At 38.6% G+C, this 27,019-nt stretch overlaps 2 protein-coding genes across 2 annotated transcripts; both read right to left on the bottom strand.

The window, feature by feature from the left end:
- Positions 1-4,220: 4,220 nt before the first annotated feature.
- LOC137012255 (olfactory receptor 52Z1P-like) lies at positions 4,221-5,165 on the bottom strand. Its single transcript, XM_067375388.1, has one exon. It carries the CDS (start codon positions 5,163-5,165, stop codon positions 4,221-4,223), a length of 945 nt encoding a protein of 314 aa, XP_067231489.1.
- Positions 5,166-12,460: 7,295 nt separating this feature from the next.
- LOC137012256 (olfactory receptor 52Z1P-like) lies at positions 12,461-13,405 on the bottom strand. Its single transcript, XM_067375390.1, has one exon. It carries the CDS (start codon positions 13,403-13,405, stop codon positions 12,461-12,463), a length of 945 nt encoding a protein of 314 aa, XP_067231491.1.
- Positions 13,406-27,019: the final 13,614 nt, after the last annotated feature.

Below are 27,019 nucleotides of genomic sequence, written 5' to 3' on the forward strand. Positions count from 1 at the left end.
ACAGCACACGCTGGAAACACACTAGGAAAATCTTGAGCACTTTCATCATCTTGAACTTGGAGAGAAGGGATCATCTTGACAACAGGTGGCGAGACACCATGCCACACCTGTCCCCCTGCCAAATTGTTACCCAAGATGATATCTACACCCTCCACCGGCAAAGAAGGACGCAAGGCCATCACAACCTCACCTTGCACAAGATCTGAATATAACTGGATTTTGTGCAAAGGCGCTGAAAAAGTCTGTAATCCAATTCCTTGAATTAACACTGTGCTGCCCGTATTAGACTCGGAAGAAAAAGGTAAAGTAGACTCCAATATAAAGGATTCCAATGAACCTGTGTCACGCAACACTCTCACAGGCACTTTAACGGAATCATTCGTTTAAGAAACGAAACCATTTGTGATAAAAGGTCCAAAATCAGACGTCAAATCAAAATCCTTATTAACTTCTATAGATTTAATATTAGAGTCAATACATGTATTCGAGTTGCAGCATATTTGTCCAAAAGCTAAAGCAACAGGCTACGGAATGGACTTATTATACTTGCCTCGTAATACAGGGCACTCCCTCTTCCAGTGTCCCTTTTCTAGACAATAATTACACGTAGAATTCAGATCTATTTTTTTATTTGAATCGACTTTCAAATTAACAGAACGAAATACATCCGTACTTCGAAACTCTCTGCGATTACCATCATGATTTGGACCCAAGTTAGAACGATGTGTTAGAACAAACTCATCTGCAAGAACGGCAGCTTCAGCAGCGGACTTTACTTTATGTTCATTTATATAAGTAGCTACCCGATCAGGAACTATGTTTTTAAATTGTTCCAACACCATTAAATCGCTCAAACTTTCAAAAGTGTCCACTCCTGTAGAGACACACCAACGACTAAAATGACCCATTAACTCCCTCGCAACTTCTACATGAGTTTGCTTGTCTCCCTTCTTCCAACCTCTAAAACGCCATCTATATGCTTCTGGAACAAGCTCATACGCTTTGAGTACAGCTTCTTTAACAACATCATATATTTTCCGTTGTGATTTTGATAAAGCAATATAAGCCTCTTGTGCTTTGCCCACTAAAACACTCTGTAGCAGAAAGGTGCGCTCTATATCATCCCACCCTCTATCTTCAGCGACATTTTCAAATAGTGAGAAAAATACATCTGGATCTTTCTCATTGAATTTGGGCAAAATTTTGACCATGTTTATGATATTGGAAAATTTATTTTTTACATCCGGTTGATCATTTGTTAAACTTTCCGAATCAACATTAGGCATTCTACCCTCAGAAATTAATCTAAGCCGTTCCCTTTCTTGCTCCAATTTCAACTCCTCCAACCTATGTCGAGCTTTAAACTTTTCAAATTCTCGTTCACACTCTCGCTCCCTACTCTTTTCCCTTTCCCATTCCAGTTGACGATCTAATGCGCGTTCCTTGCTTTTAAATTCTAATAATTCTTTTTGTTGCTCGAATGTTAAGACATAACTCTCCACATCACTCTTCAGTTCGGCTAAATGTGGAGTCGAAGCGCCCTTTGGGGATACATTTTCCACATCAGATTGCGTATCTAACGTTAAAACTAACCTTTCCACTAATTTTTCTTTAACAGTTTTACGAATTTGTTGTAGGTTAGCAGTTTTAGGCAAAGCCAATTCAATATTAAAATGCTCACCAGCTTTACGCAATTGATCTTTCGTGAGACCTTCCAATTTTTCCTCCGTCGGCGCCGCTAAAAAACTCTCCAACTTATCCATTATAAAATATTTTCGATTTCAACAAAAGTGTTAGAAATTAATGAAAACGACCGAATCACCCGATTTTCTTCATTTTCTTTTTGGTTCATGGGATAGTGGCAGGGGTTGCAAAGTACAAGATAAAGCGTTTTTTAATTATTATTATTAGAAAAGGTAGGTTTACGTAAACTTGCCTCGTAAAATTAACAAAACAAACTCAAACCCTAACCTCTTCAATGTGCCCACATGCAGCTCAACTGCCACCACAAGCAGTCTACCCGCGTCCGACACATCAAACACAAAAAACTAAAATAAAAAATTAAAATAAAAAACGGCGTTAACCGCCCTTTAACTAACACGAGGCTAACTTGGCTCTTACAAAGTAAACCCATTAATCACATTTCAATAAAGCACAAGCAACACCATGCCAACTTACCCCAGACCAAATATTAAATAATAAATTTACTTACTTGATCTCTCATCTCCAACACCAGAAAAGAAAAAGAAAAAAAGCACGGCTCTCCCCACGGCTTTGAAATCGGCTCAAAATCAAGGCCGATCAAAAATACTGATTATTTCTTTCAGTTACTCCGAGACGAGCCCCCACATGTTACATGCTACCTGGCTCATGGCAGCGTAACAAAACGGGGAGGCCACGCTCAACTCAAATTGACTCAAAAATATATTTATTTAAAGAAGAAACACATAATAAACTAACAAACAAAAATAACAATAACACAAACTGGTGCAGGAGAGAGATCAAGTCCAAATGATATCAGGAACCCAAGCGCAGAGGGCCGCTCTCTAGAAAGACAGATCCTTTTATCAGTCATCAGTATCAGCACTCATTATAGGCAACCTGTTACACCTGTCGCTTGATTCCACCCTGCAAAACACAAACAAACAAACAGACACAACAGAATCTAGAACGCCACCTAAAGGCGACTAGGTTCCGTTTCGGGAACAGATGTTACCCTTATCCGTAACAAGTAGCTTATTATAGTTATAAACATGCCTTAGAAAAAACATCTTGAGACAAAACAACGGCACTGACATATTTTAAGATATGTCAGTGTAAGTTGATTTCAGTTAAAGCAGCTCAAACATGCATTTTAGTCTGGGACTAGCTTAAGCTTTGTCTGTGAAACCGGGCATTGATATTACACAACAAATCCATCATGAATGGATTCTGTTTGGGGAAGCATCATGGAAGTCATGAAAAAATAACAGGGCAGGCTCTGTTTTATGTTCTCAGTGTCATTTACTATAGTGATTGAGCAAACAGACTTGAAGGTCCCCATTTTAATGATTTGAGAGCATGGTCTGAAGCGCGTGGCACAGGTGCACTTAGGGCTTGTTCGAATCCACTTTTGCTAGTTTAACGACGGAAAAAATGGTTGTCGTGCCAAGTGCATGGTCCAAAAGGGTTGTACCTAGTCTCTTAATGAGTCATGGGTGTGTTTTGGATGCATAACATGCATTAAACCAATCAGAGTCTCAAGTCCTATTCCCTTTAAAAGTCAGTTGCGCTTACACCATGGTGGATTCGCTATTTACATGGTGGAATTTCAAGCGGAAAGACTGAACGTTTCTCCAGAGAGGAACTGTGTTGTAACAAGCAGAGTGCAGGCGCGTTGTGTACCTGCCTATAGGCGCAAGATTCTATCAGCTTTTAGCTTATCAAGAAATAGTATAAAATCAGGCTGTAACAAGTAATAAGTTACAGGATGATGCAATGAAACACAATTCAAACAGTTTGAACCTTTAGACAAAACACACCAAAAAAAAAAAAAAAAAGCTAAATAAATAAACATTTGCGTATGTGTTTTTGTTGAATATCATATTTGATAGGCTACAACAGGATTTTATGGCTCATATAGTATGATATATGAGAATATAAAGAATGTTAATTTTTCACAGGAAAAAAAACACCTCAGTTTTATTCAAAGGCACAAACTGAAGGTTGAAATTTTTTAAATTATACCAAAAAGCCTTTTTCATCCAAAAAAAAAAAAAAAAAAATATATATATATATATATATATATAAACTATCAATCAGGAACAGGAAACGTAGATTGTGTACAACATATTTTGATAATTTAAAGACCAGAAATCAAATATGATACAGGCTTACATTTTAAATATATTCTTTAAAATATTTTTGGAATTTGTGCCTGAGAAAAATAAGTTTAAGACCTAATGTGTGTTGATGCTTTGGTTTTAATATTAAAATCTATCAATCCATACCCAGTTTTCCCCACATTTCTCAGTAAAGTAACAGAACACAAAGTAAAACTATTTGCTTGTTATGATGAATGGTGACAGTAACTGACTACTGCATTTCAGAGGGCAACACATAGTCTTGCATTTGACTTACAGTCAGATATTGTTCACAAATGTTGGGAACGTCAGCTGTTTATTGACATAATGAAATATTTGAAAAAATGCACATTTCTCATCTAGAAAATAACAAAGATCCTATTTCAAAGGCAATAACTTGTTCTTAGAGCTAAAAAGTCTAAAAATATTGGCTCTCAGAGCCTGAACACTCAGCCCATAAATGGCTGGATTCAGAATAGGAGGAAATATTAAGAAATAAAGTGACATAACTATTTGTGTTTCAAAGGGAAGATAACTTGTGTCAAAGCGACTTTGTACAATTTCATAAAAACAGCCCACACTGTAGTTCAATATTGCAAATAAGTGTGGTGTGCAGGTCTTCAGTGCTTTTATTTTAGACTTTTTAGTGGCAGTAAAGCATATTTTTAGAATATGTCCATATGAGTAGAGGATCATCGCAAGCTGAGGAAAAGTGTATACAACAACAAAAAACAATCCAATAGCACTCACAACATGTGTGTCATCACAGGACAGTTTGACAAGAGAATAGTTGGAACAGTACACTCGCCCAATTATGTTTCTACAGATTGTCAAGCGCAGAGTCAGAATAAAAAACAAAGTGAATGCCACTAAAGGATAACCCCACGAGAAAGCAATTAGTTTATACACCCTTGTGATTGTCATAATACTGTGATACTGTAGCGGGTAGCAGATGGCCACATAGCGATCATAGCTCATCACTGACAGAATGGTGAATTCTATGGTAGCATATGTGTGCAGGAAATACGTTTGAGCCTTACAACATGCCAAAGATACCTCATGAGAAGGAGACATTAAAGTAACCATCAAGGATGGAAGCAAAGCTGTGCCACCATAGATGCCATTTACAGCCAAGTTACATAGAAAGACATACATAGGTTTATGAAGAGCCTTGTCAGTAATTATGATAAAAATCAGAGTAGTGTTAGCAAAGAGTACAAACATGTACAAGACAAAAAAGATCATGAAGTAAAGGTATTTAAGATCATCCATTCTGTAAAGGACCTCCAGCATGACTGATGACACAATCGATGAGTTTGTCATCTTCTTTAAATTGTTCAGCACACTGTAATAAAAATGGTAAATTACATTATTGCCAAGTAGTTTAAATCAGTTGTATAAATTAGAAACAAGTTTTAAGCAGATGAACAGGCCCTCCTTGTATGTGGCTACTGTAAATATCAGAGACAGGAAAAATATTCATAATTCATTACATAAATATCCCAGATTTTTCAGGTTAGCTGGATAATGAAGGACTGAATGAAGGACTGACTCTCCTCCTCTCCTTCTCTGTTTATATTAAGGGTACTGTACGTGTAACTGGAAAATTGACCAGTGTATTCAGATCACATGATCTTTTCATTGTGATTATGTAAATAGCCTAATCTTATGGACGTTTGAGTTAATACTAAATGTATAAATCAATAGTAAAACTATTATGTGTGTATACAGATTAAAATTTGCTGGTATAACTGCTAAATGGCATTAAAATTCAAATAGCTTGCTTGATTATTTCATCAGGGAAAGCACCATAGATAAATCAACAGTTTAAATATGTTAGAATAATAAAGTAAAATTACATATATAGTAGTATAAAATGTTGATTAGAAAATTGTTTCCTTCCTGGATGCCGTTACCACAAATAGGCTATGCAGATGTGTTAGATGTGACCTGAAGGCCTATAAGTCATCCAGAGGCTATACAGAATCAACTTGATCCTGTACTGATTGGCTGATGATCCTCTCGTTTGATCGGATCATGGTGATCGCATGCTAATGCCAAGTGTAAACAATGCAGCCTAATTAATTTGCTTTATTAATATATTGCAGGGAAAATTAATTGGACAGTTGTGCAGTTATATAGGTGTTACAGTACAGAAGGGACGGAGGCAGATGTAAAACAAACAGTATGGTTTATTGATACCAGCAGAGGTTGACAGAAGTGCAGGTGAGTAATACGTGATGTAGCACACACAGAATGGTGATACTGTCCTTTATGTGGTTGTAGGATAGAAGAACCAGGATGGCGCTGGAGACTTGGAACACTGGAGATTGGAACACTCACACACAGGAGGAGAAGCACACGAGGGAAACAGGAGCCGTTGGAGACAGGTAAGTAGAACGTCTGGAGTCCTTAAGGTAAGCATACAGGTACGTATGATACAACGAGACCAGACAGTGAGTGTGTGTGAGTGTTGGCTTCTTATAGTGCTGGTGATTGTGGTGATGATGAGGTGCAGGTGGCGGTGATTAATATTCGGGTGATTGAGTGCGCTGAGACTGAGTGAGGGTGGAGCCTGGCGTGTCTGTGACAGTACCCCCCCTCCCACAGCCCGCTCCTGAGGGCCGAGGACCCCGACGTTGTGGTGGTCGTCCTCTTCCATGTTGGGAAGGTCTGTCAGGGTGGCTGGCGTGGAATGTTTCAAGAAGATTGGGATCGAGGATATCATTTCTAGGGACCGTAGCCTTCCCAGTCCACTAGGTATTCTAGCTGACCATCACAGCGCCGGGAGTCCAGGATTTCACGAACCTTGTAGGCTGCGCCGTTGTCTAGGATGAGTGGAAGGGGGGGGCTCTGTGGCTGCAACATCAGGCTCTGTGGAAGGAGAAACAGAAGGGTGGTGAGGCTTGAGTAAATACACATGGAAAGTGGGGTGAATTCTGTACTGTGGAGGGAGTTGTAGTTGGTTAGTGACCGGGTTGATCTGTCGGGTGATGGTGAATGGGCCAATGAACCTGGGACTCAGCTTCTTGCAGGGCAGACGCAGCCTGATGTACCTGGTTGACAGCCAGACCTTCTGTCCCGGTTGGTAGGAGGGAGCATTGGAACGTCGAAGGTCTGCTGTCGTTCTGCGTCTGCGCAGGGCCCTCTGCAGGTGGTGATGAGCTGAGTCCCAAACCCTCTCGCTCTCCCGGAACCAGTAGCCGACCGCAGGAACGTTGGATGGTTCCCCATCCCAGGGGAACAGAGGGGGTTGGAAACCGAGCACGCACTGGAATGGAGTGAGTCCAGTGGTTGACTGTCGTAGGGAGTTCTGTGCGTACTCTGCCCAACCAAAGTACTGGCTCCAGGTGTCCTGGTGGCTGTGGCAGAAGGTACGTAGGAAGCGGCCAATCTCCTGAATCTTCCTTTCCGTCTGCCCGTTCGACTGAGGGTGGTAACCAAATGACAGACTGACGGTCACACCCAGGATAGGAACGCCTTCCATACACAAGAGATTAATTGGGGTCCTCTGTCTGAGACAATGTCTTCAGGGATACCAAAGTATCGGAATACATAGTTAAACATGAGTTCAGCCATTTCCATGGCGGTAGGTTGACCTCTCAGGGGAATCAGATGACAGGACTTGGAAAAGCGGTCTACTACTACCAGGATGCATGTGTGACCATCAGAGGCTGGGAGGTCTGTGATGAAGTCCACTCCCTGGTGTGACCAGGCTCGCTCAGGAACGGGCAGAGGATTCAGCTTGCCGGCTGGGAGATGATGAGGGCTCTTTGAGATGGCGCACTCCCTGCAGCCCTGCACATACCTTCTGACATCGTTGGCCATACTGGGCCACCAGAAGCGCTCTTTCAGCAGTGAGAGGGTCTCATTGACCCCCGGGTGGCCAGTACCAAGTGACGTGTGCACAGAGTGGCTCAGTGGAGTGCATCGTGTCCTGGTGATGTACTGCAAGCTTTGGGGGCAACCCGGCGGAGCTTTGGTGGAAGCGGTGGAGGAGGGTAAGGTTTCTTCTGACCAGGAGATGGGGCTCACAAAGATGGACTCAGGGATGGACTTGTTCTTTTCTTTGGGAGTATGGAGACGGGACAAGCCGTCAGCCTTTACATTTTTGGAGCTAGGACGATAGGAAATTGAGAAGTCGAATCTGGAGAAAAACATGGCCCACCGTGCTTGACGGGTGCTTGGCTCCCTCCAACCAATGCCTCCACTCTTCCAAGGCAAGCTTGATGGCCAGGAGCTCTCGGTCACTGATGTCGTAGTTGACCTCCGTCGGGTTGAGTTTGCGGGAGTAGAAGGCGCATGGGTGCAGTCTACTTGGCGTCCCCTGCTGCTGAGATAGTACCGCTCCCACTCCTGTGGTGGAAGCGTCCACCTCTACGACGAAGGGCAGCTCTGGGTTAGGGTGGACGAGGAGGGGAGCAGTGGTAAAGGCATTCTTGAGGGCTTCGAAGGTGTTGTTGGCTGTTTGATCCCAGGACAGAGACTTGGGCTGGTTGCGGAGTAGGTTGCGAAGTAGGTTGGTGAGTGGATGAACGACGGAGCTGTAGTTCTTTATGAAGCGGCGGTAGAAGTTTGCAAAGCCAAGGAAGTGTTGGAGTTCTTTTATGGTGGATGGAGTGGGCCAGGATTTGATAGCTTCCACCTTCCCCTCGTCCATCTGGATGCCACTGTGATCAATGATGTATCCGAGGAAGTGTACTGAGGGTTGGTGGAATGAACATTTTTCTGCTTTTAGGAAGAGATGGAACTGTTGCAGGTGTTGGAGGACCTCCGCAACGTGGTGGCGATGTTCGGCCAGGCTCCGGGAGTAGATGAGTAGATGTCATCTATGTAGACCAGGACAAACCGATGGAGAAACTCGCAGAGTACCTCATGGATGAAATCCTGGAATACGGAGGGGGCGTGGACCAGGCCATATGGCATGACGAGATATTCATAGTGGCCGGTGGGCGTGACGAAGGCGGTCTTCCACTCTTCCCCCTCGCGTATCCGGATGAAGTTGTACGCTCTGCTGAGGTCCAGCTTGGTGAACACAGTGGCACCACGGAGATGTTCTAGAACAGCTGGGACGAGAGGAAGGGGGTACCGGAACTTGACTTATCTTGTTCAGCGCACGATAATCAATACAGGGCCGCAAGCCTCCGTCATTTTTAGCCACGAAGAAGAAACTCAAAGCAGCAGGGGAAGTAGACGGGCAGATGTAACCCTGGTTAAGTGCCTCTTTGATGTAATCCTCCATGGCGTTCTCCTCCGGTACAGACAGGGGGTAAATCCTTCCCCTGGGCACTGGCTCACCCGGTAACAGATCGATGGCACAGTCCCATGGCCGGTGTGGAGGCAGCTTGGAGGGCTCTTTGGGGGCAGAAGTCGTCGCTGAAGGGGGCGTAACAGGCAGAATGAGTGGACTTGGTAGATGATCGGAGAGGGCGTGGTTTTGAGCTGGAGCTGTCTACAGAGGGAGCCGTAGATTAAATTCCCTCACCATGGGACAAGGAGGATGGATGGGGCATGCAGATATGACATGCCCAGGAGCACCACAATAAAAGCAGAGATTCAGGGTCAGCCGGCGTTGACGTTTAGTGGAAGGGAGTCAGGATGAATCCACTTGCATGGGTTCGCTGGCTGGTTCTGGAGGGCTGACCGGTTCAGATCGACGGAGGAGGATGTTGGAGAGTGGCTGGCCCTGGTGTTCTTCGATACATGACTGCATACGAGAGCCTACGCGGATGGAGAGTTGGATGAAGCGTTTGAGGCCTATGGAATCTTCGTATGCAGCGAGATGCAACCGCACACTCAGTTCCAGACCCTGACGATAAGAGGTGATGAGGGCTTGTTTGTTCCATCCGCTTGCAGCAGCCAGCGTTCTAAATTGCAAAGCATACTCATTGACAGACATAGATCATTGTTTTAAATTGTAAAGCTTCTCACCAGCAGACGAGTCGGAGACAGGTTTGCCGAAAACTTCATGGAAGTGCGAGACGAAGGAAGAGTATGATTGCACTGCCGGACCCTTTTGTGACCACAGGGAGTCTGCCCATTGTAACACTTTACCTTGTAGTTGAGAGATGATGAATGCAATTTTCGAGATATCGTCAGGGTAGAGGGGCGGTTGCATCTCCAGGACCAGCTCACATTGCAGTAGGAATCTGCTGCTATCCTCGCCGATCCTGAGCAGTGCGCTGGTTTAGCCATGGGACTGGAGTGCACCGCAGGTGAAGGATTGGAAGCAGGGGTTGCGGAAGCAACGGGTGGTGACGGCGACAGTGGTTGAGGAGTGAAGGCTTGACAGAGAGCATCCACGAGCTCTTGAAATGGGTCCCGGTGACTCATGCTGGTATCGGCTGTTGTTGGTCGGGTCTTCTGTTACGAGTACAGAAGGGACGGAGGCAGATGTAAAACAAACAGTATGGTTTATTGATACCAGCAGAGGTTGACAGAAGTGCAGGTGAGTAATACGTGATGTAGAGATGGATATAGCAATTCAGAATGGTGATACTGTACTTTATGTGGTCGTAGGATAGAAGAACCAGGATGGTGCTGGAGACTTTGAACACTGGAGACTTGGAACACTCACACACAGGAGGAGAAGCACACAAGGGAAACAGGAGCCGTTGGAGACAGGTAAGTAGGACGTCTGGAGTCCTTAAGGTAAGCATACAGGTACGTATGATACAACAAGGCCGGACAGTGAGTGTGTGTGAGTGTTGGCTTCTTATAGTGCTGGTGATTGCAGTGATGATGAGGTGCAGGTGGCGGTGATTAGTATTCGGGTGATTGAGTGCGCTGAGACTGAGTGAAGGTGGAGCCTGGCGTGTCTGTGACAATAGGCTACCATAGCAGCACTATTACAAATCTGACAATAGCAATGAAACAATAAAAAGTAGCCTATTCTTTAGTAGGTACATTAATTTTTATTCTAACCATCTGCGACTGGTCACAGCCCTGCCCACATTTGGCACCCGTACCACTCCTCATCTCAAACATGAATGAGGAGAGAGATTTATTTTAAAGTTCTGAAATACTGGGGCCTAGTTTCACAGACAGGGCTTAGATTAAGCCAGGATTAGGCTTCAGTTCAATTAGGGCATTTAAGTAGCTTATTATAGTTATAAACATGCCTTAGAAAAAACATCTTGAGACAAAACAACGGCACTGACATATTTTAAGATATGTCAGTGTAAGTTGATTTCAGTTAAAGCAGCTCAAACATGCATTTTAGTCTGGGACTAGCTTAAGCCTTGTCTGTTAAACCGGGCATGGATATTACACGACAAATCAATCATGAATGGATTCTGTTTGGGGAAGCATCATGGAAGTCATGAAAAAATAACAGGGCAGGCTCTTTTTTATGTTCTCAGTGTCATTTACTATAGTGATTGAGTAAACAGACTTGAGGGGCCTCATTTTAATGATTTGAGAGCATGGTCTGAAGCGCGCGGCACAGGTGCACTTAGGGCTTGTTCGAATCCACTTTTGCTTGTTTAACGACGGAAAAAATGGTTGTCGTGCCAAGTGCATGGTCCAAAAGGGTTGTACCTAGTCTCTTAATGAGTCATGGGTGTGTTTTGGAGGCATAACATGCATTAAATCAATCAGCGTCTCAAGTCCCATTCCCTTTAAAAGTCAGTTGCGCTTACACCATGGCGGATTCGCTATTTACATGGTGGAATATCAAGCAGAAAGACTGAACGTTTCTCCAGAGAGGAACTGTGTTGTAACAAGCAGATTGCAGGTGCGTTGTGTACCTGCCTATAGGCGCAAGATTCTATCAGCTTTTAGCTTATCAAGAAATAGTATAAAATCAGGCTGTAACAAGTAATAAGTTACAGGATGATGCAATGAAACAATTCATCAGCCAGCACAGTAATCCACAGTTGTTATTTTAACCCTATATGAGGCCTGACACATGAAATTTTAGTCAGAAAAAAAAAAATGTTTATGGAACAGTTGCAAAACACACCAAAAAAGCAAAAAAAAAAGCAAAAAAAAAAAGCTAAATAAATAAACATTTGCGTATGTTTTTTTAATTGAATATCATATTTGATAGGCTACAACAGGATTTTATGGCTCATATAGTATGATATACGAGAATATAAAGAATGTTGGAAAAAACACCTCAGTTTTATTTAAAGGCACAAACTGAAGGTTGAAAATCTTTTAAATTATACTAAAAAGCCTTTTACTTACAAAAAAAAGGAACAGGAAACGTAGATTGTGTACAACATATTTTGATCATTTAAAGACCAGAAATCAAAAATGATACAGGCTTACATTTTAAATATATTCTTTTGGAATTTGTGCCTGAGAAAAAGAAGTTTAAGACCTAATGTGTGTTGATGCTTTGGTTTTAATATTAAAATCTATCAATCCATATCCAATTTCCCCCTGTTTTCCCCACATTTCTCAGTAAAGTAACAGAACACAAAGTAAAACTATTTGCTTGTTATGATGAATGGTGACAGTAACTGACTACTGCATTTCAGAGGGCAACACATCATCTTGCATTTATGACTTATAGTCAGATATTGTTCACAAATGTTGGGAACGTCAGCTGTTTATTGACAATGTAATATTTGAAAACATGCACATTTTTCATCTAGAAAATAACAAAGATCCTATTTCAAAGGCAATAACTTGTTCTTAGAGCTAAAAAGTCTAAAAATATTGGCTCTCAGAGCCTGAACACTCAGCCCATAAATGGCTGGATTCAGAATAGGAGGAAATATCAAGAAATAAAGTGACATAACTATTTGTGTTTCAAAGGGAAGATAACTTGTGTCAAAGCGACTTTGTACAATTTCAAAAAAACAGCCCACACTGTAGTTCAATATTGCAAATAAGTGTGGTGTGCAGGTCTTCAGTGCTTTTATTTTAGACTTTTTAGTGGAAGTAAAGCATATTTTTAGAATATGTCCATATGAGTAGAGGGTCATCGCAAGCTGAGGAAACGTGTATACAACAACAGAAAACAATCCAATAGCACTCACAACATTTGTGTCATCACAGGACAGTTTGACAAGAAAATAGTTGGAACAGTACACTCGCCCAATTATGTTTCTACAGATTGTCAAGCGCAGAGTCAGAATAAAAAACAAAGCGAATGCCACTAAAGGATAACCCCACGAGAAAGCAATTAGTTTATACACCCTTGTGATTGTCATAATACTGTGATACTGTAGCGGGTAGCAGATGGCCACATAGCGATCATAGCTCATCACTGACAGAATGGTGAATTCTATGATAGCATATGTGTGCAGGAAATATGTTTGAGCCTTACAACATGCCAAAGATACCTCATGAGAAGGAGACATTAAAGTACCCATCAAGGATGGAAGCAAAGCTGTGCCACCATAGATGCCATTTACAGCCAAGTTACATAGAAAGACATACATAGGTTTATGAAGAGCCTTGTCAGTAATTATGATAAAAATCAGAGTAGTGTTAGCAAAGAGTACAAACATGTACAAGACAAAAAAGATCATGAAGTAAAGGTATTTAAGATCATCCATTCTGTAAAGGACCTCCAGCATGACTGATGACACAATCGATGAGTTTGTCATCTTCTTTAAATTGTTCAGCACACTGTAGTAAAAAATGGTAAATTACATTCTTGCCAAGTAGTTTAAATCAGTTGTATAAAATGGAAACAAGTTTTAAGCAGATGAACAGGCCCTCCTTGTATGTGGCTACTGTAAATATCAGAGACAGGAAAAATATTCATAATTCATTACATAAATATCCCAGATTTTCAGGTTAGCTGGATAACAGGTGAATGAAGGACTGACTCTCCTTTCCTTCTCTGTTTATTTTAAGGGTACTGTACGTGTAACTGGAAAATTGCCTGGTGTATTCAGATCACATGATCTTTTCATTGTGATTATGTAAATAGCCTAATCTTATGGACGTTTGAGTTAATACTAAATGTATAAATCAATAGTAAAACTATTGTGTGTATACAGATTAGAATTTGTTGGTATAACTGCTAAATGGCATTAAAATTCAAATAGCTTGCTTGATTATTTCATCAGGGAAATCACCATAGATAAATCAACAGTTTAAATATGTTGGAATAATAAAGTAAAATGACATATATAGCAGTATAAAATGTTGATTAGAAAATTGTTTCCTTCCTGGATGCCGTTACCACAAATAGGCTATGCAGATTTGTTAGATGTGACCTGTAGGCCTATCAGTCATCCAGAGGCTATACAGTATCCACTTGATCCTGTACTGATTGGCTGATGATCCTCTCGTTTGATCGGATCATGGTGATCGCATGCTAACGCCAAGTGTAAACAAAGCAGCCTAATGAATTTGTTTTATTAATATATTGCGGGGAAATTAGTTAGACAGTTGTACAGTTATATAGGCTAACACAGCAGCACTATTACAAATCTGACAATAGCAATGAAACAATAAAAAGTAGCCTACTCTTTAGTAGGTACATTAATTTTTATTCTAACCATCTGCGACTGGTCACAGCCCTGCCCACATTTGGCACTCGTACCACTCCTCATCTCAAACATGAACATGAAGCATGAAGATTTATTTTAAAAGTTCTGAAATACTGGGGCCTGGTTTCACAGACAGGGCTTAGATTAAGCCAGGATTAGGCTTCAGTTCAATTAGGGCATTTAAGTAGCTTATTATAGTTATAAAAATGCCTTAGAAAAAAAACATCTTGAGACAAAACAACGGCACTGACATATTTTAAGATATGTCAGTGTAAGTTGATTTCAGTTAAAGCAGCTCAAACATGCATTTTAGTCTGGGACTAGCTTAAGCCTTGTCTGCGAAACCAGGCATGGATATTACACAACAAATCCATCATGAATGGATTCTGTTTGGGGAAGCATCATGGAAGTCATGAAAAAATAACAGGGCAGACTCTGTTTTATGTTCTCAGTGTCATTTACCATAGTGATTGAGCAAACAGACTTGAGGGGCCTCATTTTAATGATCTGAGAGCATGGTCTGAAGCGCGCGGCACAGGTGCACTTAGGGCTTGTTCAAATCCACTTTTGCTAGTTTAACGACAGAAAAAAATGGTTGTCGCGCCAAGTGCATGGTCCAAAAGGGTTGTACCTAGTCTCTTAATGAGTCATGGGTGTGTTTTGGATGCATAACATGCATTAAACCAATCAGTCTCAAGTCCCATTCCCTTTAAAAGCCAGTTGCGCTTACACCATGGTGGATTCGCCATTTATATGGTGGACTATCAACCCATATGAAAAAAACCTGTATGTTCCATATACAGCAACCATACATCTTCCTTACTCAAATCAGCCAGCATTTCCTTATGCGTTTCATTTAAGTCCAATACATGTCATATACAAAATCAGACCGATTATGGCCACTTTCATACTAAAAAGCACACATAAAACTTATATGGGATTTTTAGGTCATATATGAATACTGCAAAATTCTTATACAAGTTTTACATGACAACAGTATGTAATAGTATATGATTTTAGTAGAAAATTTGCTATAAATTTGCTATACAAATCATTTAAAATTCTTGATTGGATCATATGCGAGTCATATAGGATTCATTTAAATTTTGCATCATTTGTTCATATGAATTTTATACAGATTTTATAGGTTTCCACCTAATTCCTCATATCTCTACATATAATTATCTTACATGATTTTAATAAATATTACAATATCTCTGCATCTACAAATCATATATGATTTCAGTCAATTACTTTAATTTACATTAGAAATACTTTTATTTCAACACAATCAACAAGACAATCAAATTATACTCCACAAGAGTAATTTAAAATTAAAACTTGATATCGAACTGAACTTTGTGAAGACAACACACACACAATTGTTAGGAAGCAAAGTGGCCCACAGTCCATGACTACATATCAAGTTAGACAAATCAACAGCAACATGTTTGGGGATCTGGGGCCGAATTCACAAAACATTTTATCTTACCACTAAGAGTTCTCCTAAATAGCAGTAAAAGTTCTTAGCTAAGAGTTTTCTCTTAAAACCTATTTACAAAGCTGCTGAGACAAACTTTTACTAAGGAATAGACTGAAGTCTTAAGCTAAAAGTAAGGGCGGGGTTGACCTCGTTGCTATGGACTAAACACACAGTGATTGGCTGATGGGGGAGGAGTCAGTGATTTAATCATAGAAATATTGTAGAATGAAGTGTTGTGTTTCCTTATTAAAATAAAGGTTTAAAAATACAAATGTTGCCCTATTCAAAATAAAATGTTGCCATATTGTTGCCATAAAGGTTATAAAATATCACTTATTAAACTAGTATATACAGTTAATTATATATATATCAATATATATATATATGTGTGTGTGTGTGTGTGTGTGTGTGTGTGTGTGTGTGTGTGTGTGTGTGTTTTTTTTTTTTTTTTTTACTCTATTCGATCATTTGTAAGTGTGAACTCATGAAAACCACTGGCACAGGTAATCAGACAATCTTGATTTATTTGTTAAAGGTTTTTTTTGGTGTCTCATCGTAGATTCAAATCTATAAATCAAAATGTATTGCATTTATGAAGAAAAGGTTCAGCACCCAAGGCTCTGTCACTATTGTCTCAATGGTGTTCAGTGTCTTTGGGTGGATTAGGACTGTTTGTGATTTGGTCTTACCCACGTAGAAGGCAACGTTCTCAGGACCTTACGCAACGTTCCCTAAAAGTTCTCAAAAGGTGATGAAATTTCTGAACCTTTACAGAACATTCGGGACGTTCCTTAAACATCCTCTTTTGGTAATGAAAGTGCTGCAGTTCAAGGTTCCTTATATGACTTTAGGGGGACGTTCCATTTTGGTTATTTTATGGTCAAAAAAAGAATGTTACAAAGAGGATGTTTGGAACATTAACAGAACGTTCCCACACGGTCCTCTGTTGATCATTTAATAACGTTCCCGATATGAGTTTAGGGGAACGTTCCATTAGGTTAGGTGACAACCTTGCTAGAAATTTTACGTTCCCAGAACATTCTCAGAACGTCCCCACTGGTGTTGAGTAATGTTCCCATTATGTTCACAGACGGTCACGATGTGGAGTTCTTTTAAGGTTTGGGGGACGTTATTTGGTGGACCTTCAGGGAACATTCAAGACCTTCTCTGAACATTTAGGGAACCATACTTTATTTTGAAATGTTCTCAGAACATCCCTGCTGCGCTTGAACTGAAAATTAGAGCTAAATTGACTAATAAAAGTGGCTGTTCAAATGAAAACTATTTTTTTAAAGGTCTTTATAGGTTATTCTTTGATTAATATTATGAAACCGTTTCTTTAAATTTCAAATCTCTTGCAGTAAGTCATTAGCTTCAGCACATGCATGATCTAATGAAACTGCTGTATCACTGCATCAGCAACTACACAGTTTCTGTCTTTAAATAAATCAACATGCAGCAAAACATTAATGTTTCTGGATCATCACTGACTGAAGCCCAGGATCTACTCTCCAGCACAATGGTGACACAGAAATCTCAGATAACAGAAACAGAACATTAAACACTAACAGATCTCTCTAGATCTCTGCATCTTCACTTATTACAAACCACTCTGACTTTGTTTCTTTCATACAAATCTTCTTTATGAGGTGTTGATGTTTTATCAAAATTTATAAATTTCACCGTTATGGAGGTAAGCGCTTGCTTTAGTTGGGCTCCTGACCCTTGACAATTTGACTTTAGTTTTTCTCCAATTGTTATAACTGTGTTTTTCTAAAGCATTTGGTACAATAAAAAATTGTGAGAAAATTAAAATGTCAATGGGTTCGGATGCATGATGATGATAAAGAGTCATACAGTGGTCTTATTCACAGATCTTTGAATCTTGTTTTCATTCACCTAGACATAATGCTGGAGAACCTGTTCTACTTTGAAATTATGAAAGTGTTTATCCTTATGCAGAAATTATTCAGATAGAATCATGTAGATTCACACAGATATCAAGATTCTGCATATGATCCTCAACAATGGTGACAAAATTTTCAGATAAACTCTGAACATCACAAAACAAGCTACTAAAGTCACAAAAAAGATATTTTAGTGTCACCATCGCTGAGGATCATACGCTGATTCATGATGTCTGTGTGAGTCTAAAAGAATGTATAAAAAAACTAATAAAAAAGGGGGTAAAAAAACCTTCAATTAGTACAAAAATAACATTTAACACACTCAGTTTAGATTTTGGTGATGATCAATGTATCAGGACACTCCATGATGATTGAATCACCAGCACAAAACAACCAAATTCATCTGATCAGACTATCTCCTGCTTTTTTTGCTATAACTAATGTGTTTTGAAAACATAGTTAAAGCAGCCAGAGAAAATCAAATGTTAAAAAAGGCAAGAATCAAGAGCCCATCTAAAGCAAACGCTCACCTCTATAACGGTGACTTCAAACTTTATTATTTTCTATAAAATACCCACACAGGAGGCGACATTCTCGTGACCTTGTGCAACTTTGTCTAAAAGTTCTCTAAAAGTGACAAAAATTCTAAAACTTTACAGAACATTTGGGACATAAAACATCCTCTTTTGGTAATGAAAGTGCTGCAGTTTAAGGTTCCTTATATGATTTTAGGGGGACATTCCAATTTGGTTAATTTTATGCTCACACAAGAACGTTACAATGAGGATATTTAGGACATCAAACTGAACGTTGCTACATGGTCTTCTGTTGGTCATTTAATAATGTTCCCGATATGAGAAAACACAATATTTACACAATATTTAAAGATCAGTGAATAAGGTCACTGTTTGATGATCAAATCAACAACAATGACTAAGCATCCAAACCCAATTGATCACATTTATTTTCTCACAATTTTTTTTAGTAACAAATGCTTTAGAAAAACAGTTACAACAATTGGAGAAAAAATAAAAGTCAAATTGTCAAGGGTCAGGAGCCCAACTAAAGCAAGCGCTTACCTCTGTAACAATGATATCTATAAATTTTGATAAAACATCAACACCTCATTAAGAAGATGTGTATGAAAGAAACAAAGCCAGAGTGGTTTGTAATAAGTGAAGATGCAGAGATCTAGAGAGATCAGGGGCCGTATTCACAAAACATCTTAAGGCTAAAAGTAGCTCCTAACTTGCCGATTTAGGAGAAACTCTTAAAAATAATGGGCGTGTCAGTCCCAATTTTAGGACTCCTACATTTTTGCTCTAAGAGTATTTCACAAAGCATTTTAGCGCTAAAACTAGCTCCTAAATCTGTGAAACATTAGTAGTCGTCAAGAGGACTCCTAAGTCACTAAGACCAAATCACAAACAGTCCTAATCCACCCAAAGACACTGAACACCATTGAGGGAATAGCGATATAGCCTTAGGTGCTGAACCTTTTTTTTTTTTTTGCATTTAAAAAAAAAAGGTTTATAGATTTGAATCTATGATGAGATGCCAAAAATTAATCTTTAACAAATAAATAAATATTGTCTGATTACCTGTGGCAATGGTTTTCATGGGTTCACACTTACAAATAATTTAATAGAGTAAAAAAAAAAATGTATATATGTATATATATATATATATATATATATATATATATCCTGTGTATTTATTCCTCTCCTCGTGCTGATTAGAAAGACCGTTTGAATGTGTTTCTCCCAAACTTTGTTTATAAAACATAATTTGTCGGTTCAATTCTGCATTCTCTTGAGATAAAAACATCCAAGAAGTGGACAATTAACTCTATAGTTTAATTAGTGACACTTAGCCTACATTTTAAAACCTTTATGGCAAAAATATGTCAACATTTTATTTTGACTGTGGAACATTTGAACACTTTTGAATAGGGCAACATTTGATATTTTAAAACCTTTATTTTAATATTGAAACATAACACCTCATTCTACAATATTTCTATGATTAAATCGCTGACTCCTCCCCCATCAGCCAATCACTGTGTGTTTAGTCCATAGCAACGAGGTCAACCCCACCCTTACTCTTAGCTTAAGATTTCAGTCTATTCCTTAGTAAAAGTTTGTCTCAGCAGCTTTGTGAATAGGTTTTAAGAGAAAACTCTTAGCTAAGAACTTTTAGGAGAACTCTTAGTGGTAAGATAAAATGTTTTGTGAATACGGCCCCTGTTATTGTTTAATGTTGTTTGTGTTATCTGAGTTTTATGTGTCACCATTGTGCTGAAGGGTAGCTCCTGTGCTTCAGTCAGTGATGATCCAGAAACACTGATGTTCTGCTGCATATTGCTTTATTTAAAGACAGTAACTGTGTAGTTACTGATGCAGTGATACAGCAGTTACATTAGTTCATGTGTGTGTTTTTGTCAGCTAATGATTTAATGCAAGAGATTTGCAATTTAAAGAAAAGGTTTCATAATATTAATCCAGGAAATATCTGTAGAGAGCTTTAAGTGAAAATAGTTTTTGTTTGAACAGCCACTTTTATTAGTCAAGTTTTTGACAAGGGCAGCGGGGACGTTCTGAGAACATTTCCAAATAAAGTATGGTTCCCTAAACGTTCAGAGAACGTCCTGAATGTTCCCTGAAGGTCCACCAAATAACGTCCCCCAAACCTTAAAAGAACTCCACATCGTGACCGTCTGTGAACATAATGGGAACATTACTCAACACCAGTGGGGACGTTCTGAGAATGTTCTGGGAACGTACAATTTCTAGCGGGGTAGTGACTTAGGAGTCCTCTTGACTACTCCTAACGTTTCACAGATTTAGGAGCTAGTTTTAGCACTAAAATGCTTTGTGAAATACTCTTAGAGCAAAAATTTAGGAGTCCTAAAATTAGGACTGACACGCCCATTATTTTTAAGAGTTTCTCCTAAATCGGCAAGTTAGGAGCTACTTTTAGCCTTAAGATGTTTTGTGAATACGGCCCCAGGACTTCTAGCCTGACTTCGTCATACTCATATTCTAGGCAGAATGTGAGTCTGATACTGCTCCATTGCACTTGAATTATGGGGCGCGTCTTAACCGAACTAGTAAAAAAAAACTGCACTCAATTGGATAGACCTACAACCAATCAGAGCAACGCAGTAAGTGTATGTTGAACCGAATCCCGTTGGAAGGACGGCAAACACATCTTTCCCATCGACAAATGCCTTGATTGTGGTTCTTTGTTCGTCTTTTAAAATTAATGTGCTGTCAATTTCTTTTATTACAGACGTGATAGCGGAATCTAAACATTTTGCTTCTCCAGCTGCAGTCATCGTTGGTGAAAACCGATTCAACCCAAGCGCTCTTTGATGATGTAGGTGGTTACGTAACAGCAGATAGCCTGTCCATCATCGATTAAAGCCCGCCCTGGCAATTTGATTGGCTTGGCCGTCTGGGAGCCGAGCATAATTACTCCACAATGGATCGAGTCCAGACCGAACTTCCCGTCCAAAAAATGTTGTAGGCTACTGGACTTCCAAATGGAGCCAGAAAGTTGTGATAGTCATCAATGAGTATGAGCTGAAGAGAGTGTCTGCATTTGTGTAAAAGAAATATCCATATTTAACAAGTTATGAAGTAAAATATCTAGCTTCCCCCTTCCATATTCAACGTACAAAGAAAGTGTAAAACTCTTGCAGCTCACAAAGCTTACGCTACATCCTACACCTTCCCTATTAAACTTACGGAAAAATTGTAACTGACATGATTACAATTTACACTTTCTTCATAACTTGAATATGAATTGTGGTCTGGCGGAAGCTAAATATTTTACTTCATAACTTGTTAAATATATTTTTCTTACACAAATGCATCGCTTCGATTCAGAAGGCCTTTATTAAGCTCCCTGGAGCCGTGTGGAGTACGTTTATGATGGATGGAGACACTTTCTTCAGCCTTATACTCATTGATCCCATTCACTGCCATTATAAAGCTTCGATGCGTCAGGATATTTATTAATATTTCTCTGATTGTGTTCATCAGAAGGAAGAAAGTCATATACACCTAGGACAGCTTGAGGGTGAGTAAAGCTTGGGCTAATTTTCATTTCAAACAACTAATCCTTTAACCTAAACTTAACTCCAACTGGATCACTTTGAATATAGTATTAACAACAGGGTTTCAGCACTTCATTGACTAGATAAACTAGTACACTACCTGTTCTGTTGGAAGGGCTCTGTAATTACTCTGTGGCAAATCCTGCCTCATTTTCCAAGTCAGAGCTGACTGATGCTGATGAACACTGAGACTTCAGGGCCATCTTCACTTCATTCATCAGATTTGGTAGCTCTAGCAACAAAAATATAGCAAAATAAATGATAAAGCAATCTCTTAAACCTATTTACCAACTCGACTGCCTCCTATGTGTACATATGGTCATCTAAGCTGATGAATTTAATGTTAATGATGCATTTTGCAAAGCCATCATGCCAGATGTTAGAGGTTGGATAACTTTCAGATTTCTTGTCATATATTTGATAATGTAATTAATTACCAATAATTATTAAGTTCTTTGTCTTAACTTAACATAGCAAGTTGAATAATAATATTGAAACAATAGCAGTTCTACAATAATTTAAAAGTTTTAAGTATAAAGACAGAAAAAAAACTACTAAAATAAACCACCAAACAGTTTGATAGCTGGCTGCTGATTCACCAAACAGTAAAATAACTAATACGTGCATTTTTCTTACTTTTTTGTTGTCATTTCTCAATTTTTTCGTTTCCTCCATTATTTCAGCCTCTTCTGAGTCTGTCAAGAAACAAGAAATGGAAATTATACGCATTAATTTTCTTAGATATTTGTCTTCTTACCTCAATAAATGTAAACAGATGAATATATAAAATGTCTGTACCTGAAGGGGAGGGAGGCAGATCTCAAAGGAGATTTTTTTAAGGGTCCACAATTATGCATGTGTTATGCACATACATATGGAAGTAAAATAATGCCAAATGTTTTTGAAATAAAAAGCTTGTTGAATTGCACTATTTGAAAAAAATATGCATTACATTAGCTGTACTTGCATTTAGATGCACTGTATTTTTAAGGCTTGCATTTTTATGGGCTGAAATTCAACATGGTCGTATATTTAGGCTGTGAATATTTCAATTAAAAATATTTCACACACATTTTCATTATTAAAAATTCAATAATTCATATTTACCTTTTAGATTTCACTTCCAAAATATTCATTCTGTTTAAAAATACAACCTATAAAATTCAACTAGCAATTTTCAGTCCATTTTATTTCGCTTTACAAATTCGCTTCCACAAATTCAGTGGCTCAAATTCGGCAGAAAATTCAACATTTCACATCCGGGAACTGCAGGAAGAGCAGTAGAGTGCCGATGCATCATCTCTATCTGCTGTTGGTCTTCTTCACCAGCAGGTGCCGCTAGCGGCTGTTTAAGACGAGATCACGGCTAGTAAGTCATCATTCATTCATAAAAACGGATTTACAGAAATGGAGCAAGCGTAAGTGAATGTGTGATGATTATCAGGGCCAGTATAAATGCAGAAAAGCTGATAAAGACACAAAAGCTGCATTTATGTTTAATTCAGTGTATTTGCGCTTACTTTCCCTGTGTAGCTACAGCTTTCTCTCCAGTGAACAAGATAACGTTATTGCCCGATGCTGGTGTATAGATCAAACGTTAAATCTGAGATAGACATATATTTCTCTCTGTTGTTTAGTTTCCTTAACTTTATATCGCGGCGCTGTGTTGTAATACTAGGGCTTCCCTCATCCGTCATAGCTGCCATCAGGACATATAAACTCTTAACACAGCTTAATGGACTCGTACAGTGATATAAAAGACCAAACTCGCACCTCATTTGTGATGTAGGTTAGACCATATAGGCTCCAAGAAAGCAGATACTGGCATTAAGTTGATTTGACGCTGAACGTTTGATTATGATATTCGCAAATTTAGGGACTGTCTCTAAAGTTACAACATTATGTATTCACGTTTCTACCTTCAATTGCATTTAAAGAGAATGACTTAGTCACAAAACCAACTGTAAATTGTTCATCTAGCTGTCAGGTATAATGCAAACCTTTTAGATTTTTGATGTTTATTAAAATAAAAGGTAACACTTTATATTAAATAGTTGATATGAACGAACAATGAACTGCACTTCTACAGCACTTACTAATCTTTGTTAAAGTTAATTCCAGCATTTACTAATACATTACTAAAATCAAGAGTTGTATTTGTCAACTTTAGTTAATGCACAGTGAAGTAACATGAACAATGAACTGCTGTATTTTTATTAACGTTAACAAAGATTAACAAATACAACAACAAATGTGTTGCTCATGGATAGTTCACATTAGTTAATACATTATGAACCTTACTGTAAAGTGTTTCCAAATAAACTGTCAAGTAATATGTAAAGATTGCTATGTATTTCACTACTGTATTGGATCATACAAAAAAATGCCATAATTTAAAGCTCAATAGCATTTGATGAGAATGATTTAGTCACCAAAACTACCTGTGAAGTGTTCATCTATAGGTGCCAGGTCGAAGAGTGATGCACCCTTCTCTCTCTCTCTCTCACACACACACACACACACACACACACACACACACACACACACACACACACACACACACACACATATTCAAACACACTCAACTCAAAGTACATGCACATATACTTTTTCTTACACATTCATCACACAATTAGTTCTACTTAGTTAATTTTATTTCTAAATTTAATTTAAAATTTGTATAAGCAGGATAATCTATGATCAGGTAAAATAAAAAATGAACAAAGTAAAATAAATATTGTGTGATGAACGTGTAAAAAAAAAAAAAAAGAAATATGCATGTACTTTGAGTGAGGTGTGTTTGAATATGTATATGTGCATGTGTGTCTACAAGAGTTTGGTAGAAGGTAGAAACGTGAATACAGAATGTCGTAACTTTAGAGACAGTCCCTAAATTTGCGAATATTATAATCAAACGTTCAGCGTCAAATCAACTTAATGCCAGTATCTGCTTTCTTGGAGCCTATATAGTCTAACCTACATCACAAATGAGGTGCGAGTTTGGTCTTTTATATCACTGTACGAGTCCATTAAGCTGTGTTAAGAGTTTATATGTCCTGATGGCAGCTATGACGGATGAGGGAAGCCCTAGTATTACAACACAGCGCTGCGATAGAAAGTTAAGGAAACTAAACAACAGAGAGAAATATATGTCTATCTCAGATTTAACGTTTGATCTATACACCAGCATCGGGCAATAACGTTATCTTGTTCACTGGAGAGAAAGCTGTAGCTACACTGGGAAAGTAAGCGTAAATACACTGAATTAAACATAAATGCAGCTTTTGTGTCTTTATCAGCTTTTCTGCATTTATACTGGCCCTGATAATCATCACACATTCACTTACCGCTTGCTCCATTTCTGTAAATCCGTTTTTATGAATGAATGATGACTTACTAGCGTTGCTTTGGTCTTCCTAAACAGCCGCTAGCGGCACCTGCTGGTGAAGAAGACTAACAGCAGATAGAGATGATGCATCGGCACTCTACTGCTCTTCCTGCAGTTCCCGGATGTGAAATGTTGAATTTTCTGCCGAATTTGAGCCACTGAATTTGTGGAAGCGAATTAGTAAAGTGAAATAAAATGGACTGAAAATTGCTAGTCGAATTTTATAGGTTGTATTTTTAAACAGAATAAATATCTTGGAAGTGAAATTTGAAATGTGAATATGAATTATTTAATTTTTGATAATGAAAATGTGTGTGAAATATTTTTAATTGAAATATTCACAGCTTAAATATACGACTGTGTTGAATTTCATCCCATAAAAATGCAAGCCTTAAAAATACAGTGCATCTAAATGCAAGTACAGCTAATTTAATGCATTTTTTTTTTTCAGTTAGAGCAATTCAACAAGCTTTTTATTTCAAAAACATTTGGCATTAATTTACTTCCATACATACACACTAGTAATGATTAACTTAACATACAGGCTAGTAAGGGCATATTAGCCATTATTTAAGATTTAATAAACATTTGAAGGATCCACCTTCATGCAAAAACAAACAAAAATAAGCTAGTAATTAATGATTAACTGGATGTACAAACCATATATTATTTTTGATTAAGACATTACCATAAATCATATGAATATCTCAAATTGACACAATCAAATTAAACATGAATAGGCAGTTATTAAACACACCGACACTCGTATATCACTCTTTATCTCATTTCATCACGACACAATTATCATGTTTACTCGTGTTAGCTTTAGCCCATGTGCTAATCAGTTCAGCTCGCGCTGTGTGCACGCGGCTTACCGTACTCAAAATGGCTCAGAATTAATCATTTTAGAAATTTCGACATGTTATTTACATTATATTCGGATTAATATCTGGAATTCAACTCCCTAAAGCAGAACAGAATCATATATTTATTCACACAAGGAAGATTAAGTTACTCACAGTGCTTCAACACGCTGGATCCGCTCCGTCTCTCTTCTCTGTCTCCGGCGACAACACTTCAGGCTGACGCGTCGACTTCAAAAGCTTCACTTTCAGTGCACTCATTCACATTTCCAGTTAGATCAATGGATGTTCTGGAGAAACTGTCTGGTCTGTCTGGTCCGTCTACGCTGATCTGCTCTGAGTCGCTCTCATCTGCTCACGCTGAAAGCAGCGCCGGCGCGACCAGTGGGCGGAACTTATGAATGCGCCGCTACTATTGGCTCTTAGGGGTGTCTCTCACTGCAGCACGATCAGTGATTGGATGAATCTCTTTTTTTTTTCTCCTTTTCTTAACTTTTTTCTCTTTACTGGTAGCATAGGTTACCCGGGTTACATCAATTAACCAACTATTATTTAAAAATTGCTATATGGCTAACTTTAGCTTAAAATGAGCCCAAAATAGTTGGGAAATTAAAAACCAGATGCAATTAGAGACAACAATAATAGACAAAAGGTGAATGTTTATTAATAAGCTTTAATATTTTATTAATATAAATGTAATAGTTTAATAGTTTATTAATATAAATGTATTAATAAGCAATTTAATGTTTAAATGTTTATTGTTTAATAATTATTAATTGATCATTAATAAATGTTCATTTCCAACATACTTTAGGTTAATTTTAATTAAGCAATACAGTAATTTTTAAACCATAGTTGAGTTAAATAAAACTACCCAGCAGGCTGGGCAAACATTTAACCCTACCGCTGGGTTAAAACAACCCAATTGCTGGGTTTGTCCATTTTCAACTCAACTTGGG

This window comes from Chanodichthys erythropterus, chromosome 22 (genome assembly GCF_024489055.1).
Source record: "Chanodichthys erythropterus isolate Z2021 chromosome 22, ASM2448905v1, whole genome shotgun sequence".
NCBI lineage: Eukaryota > Metazoa > Chordata > Actinopteri > Cypriniformes > Xenocyprididae > Chanodichthys > Chanodichthys erythropterus.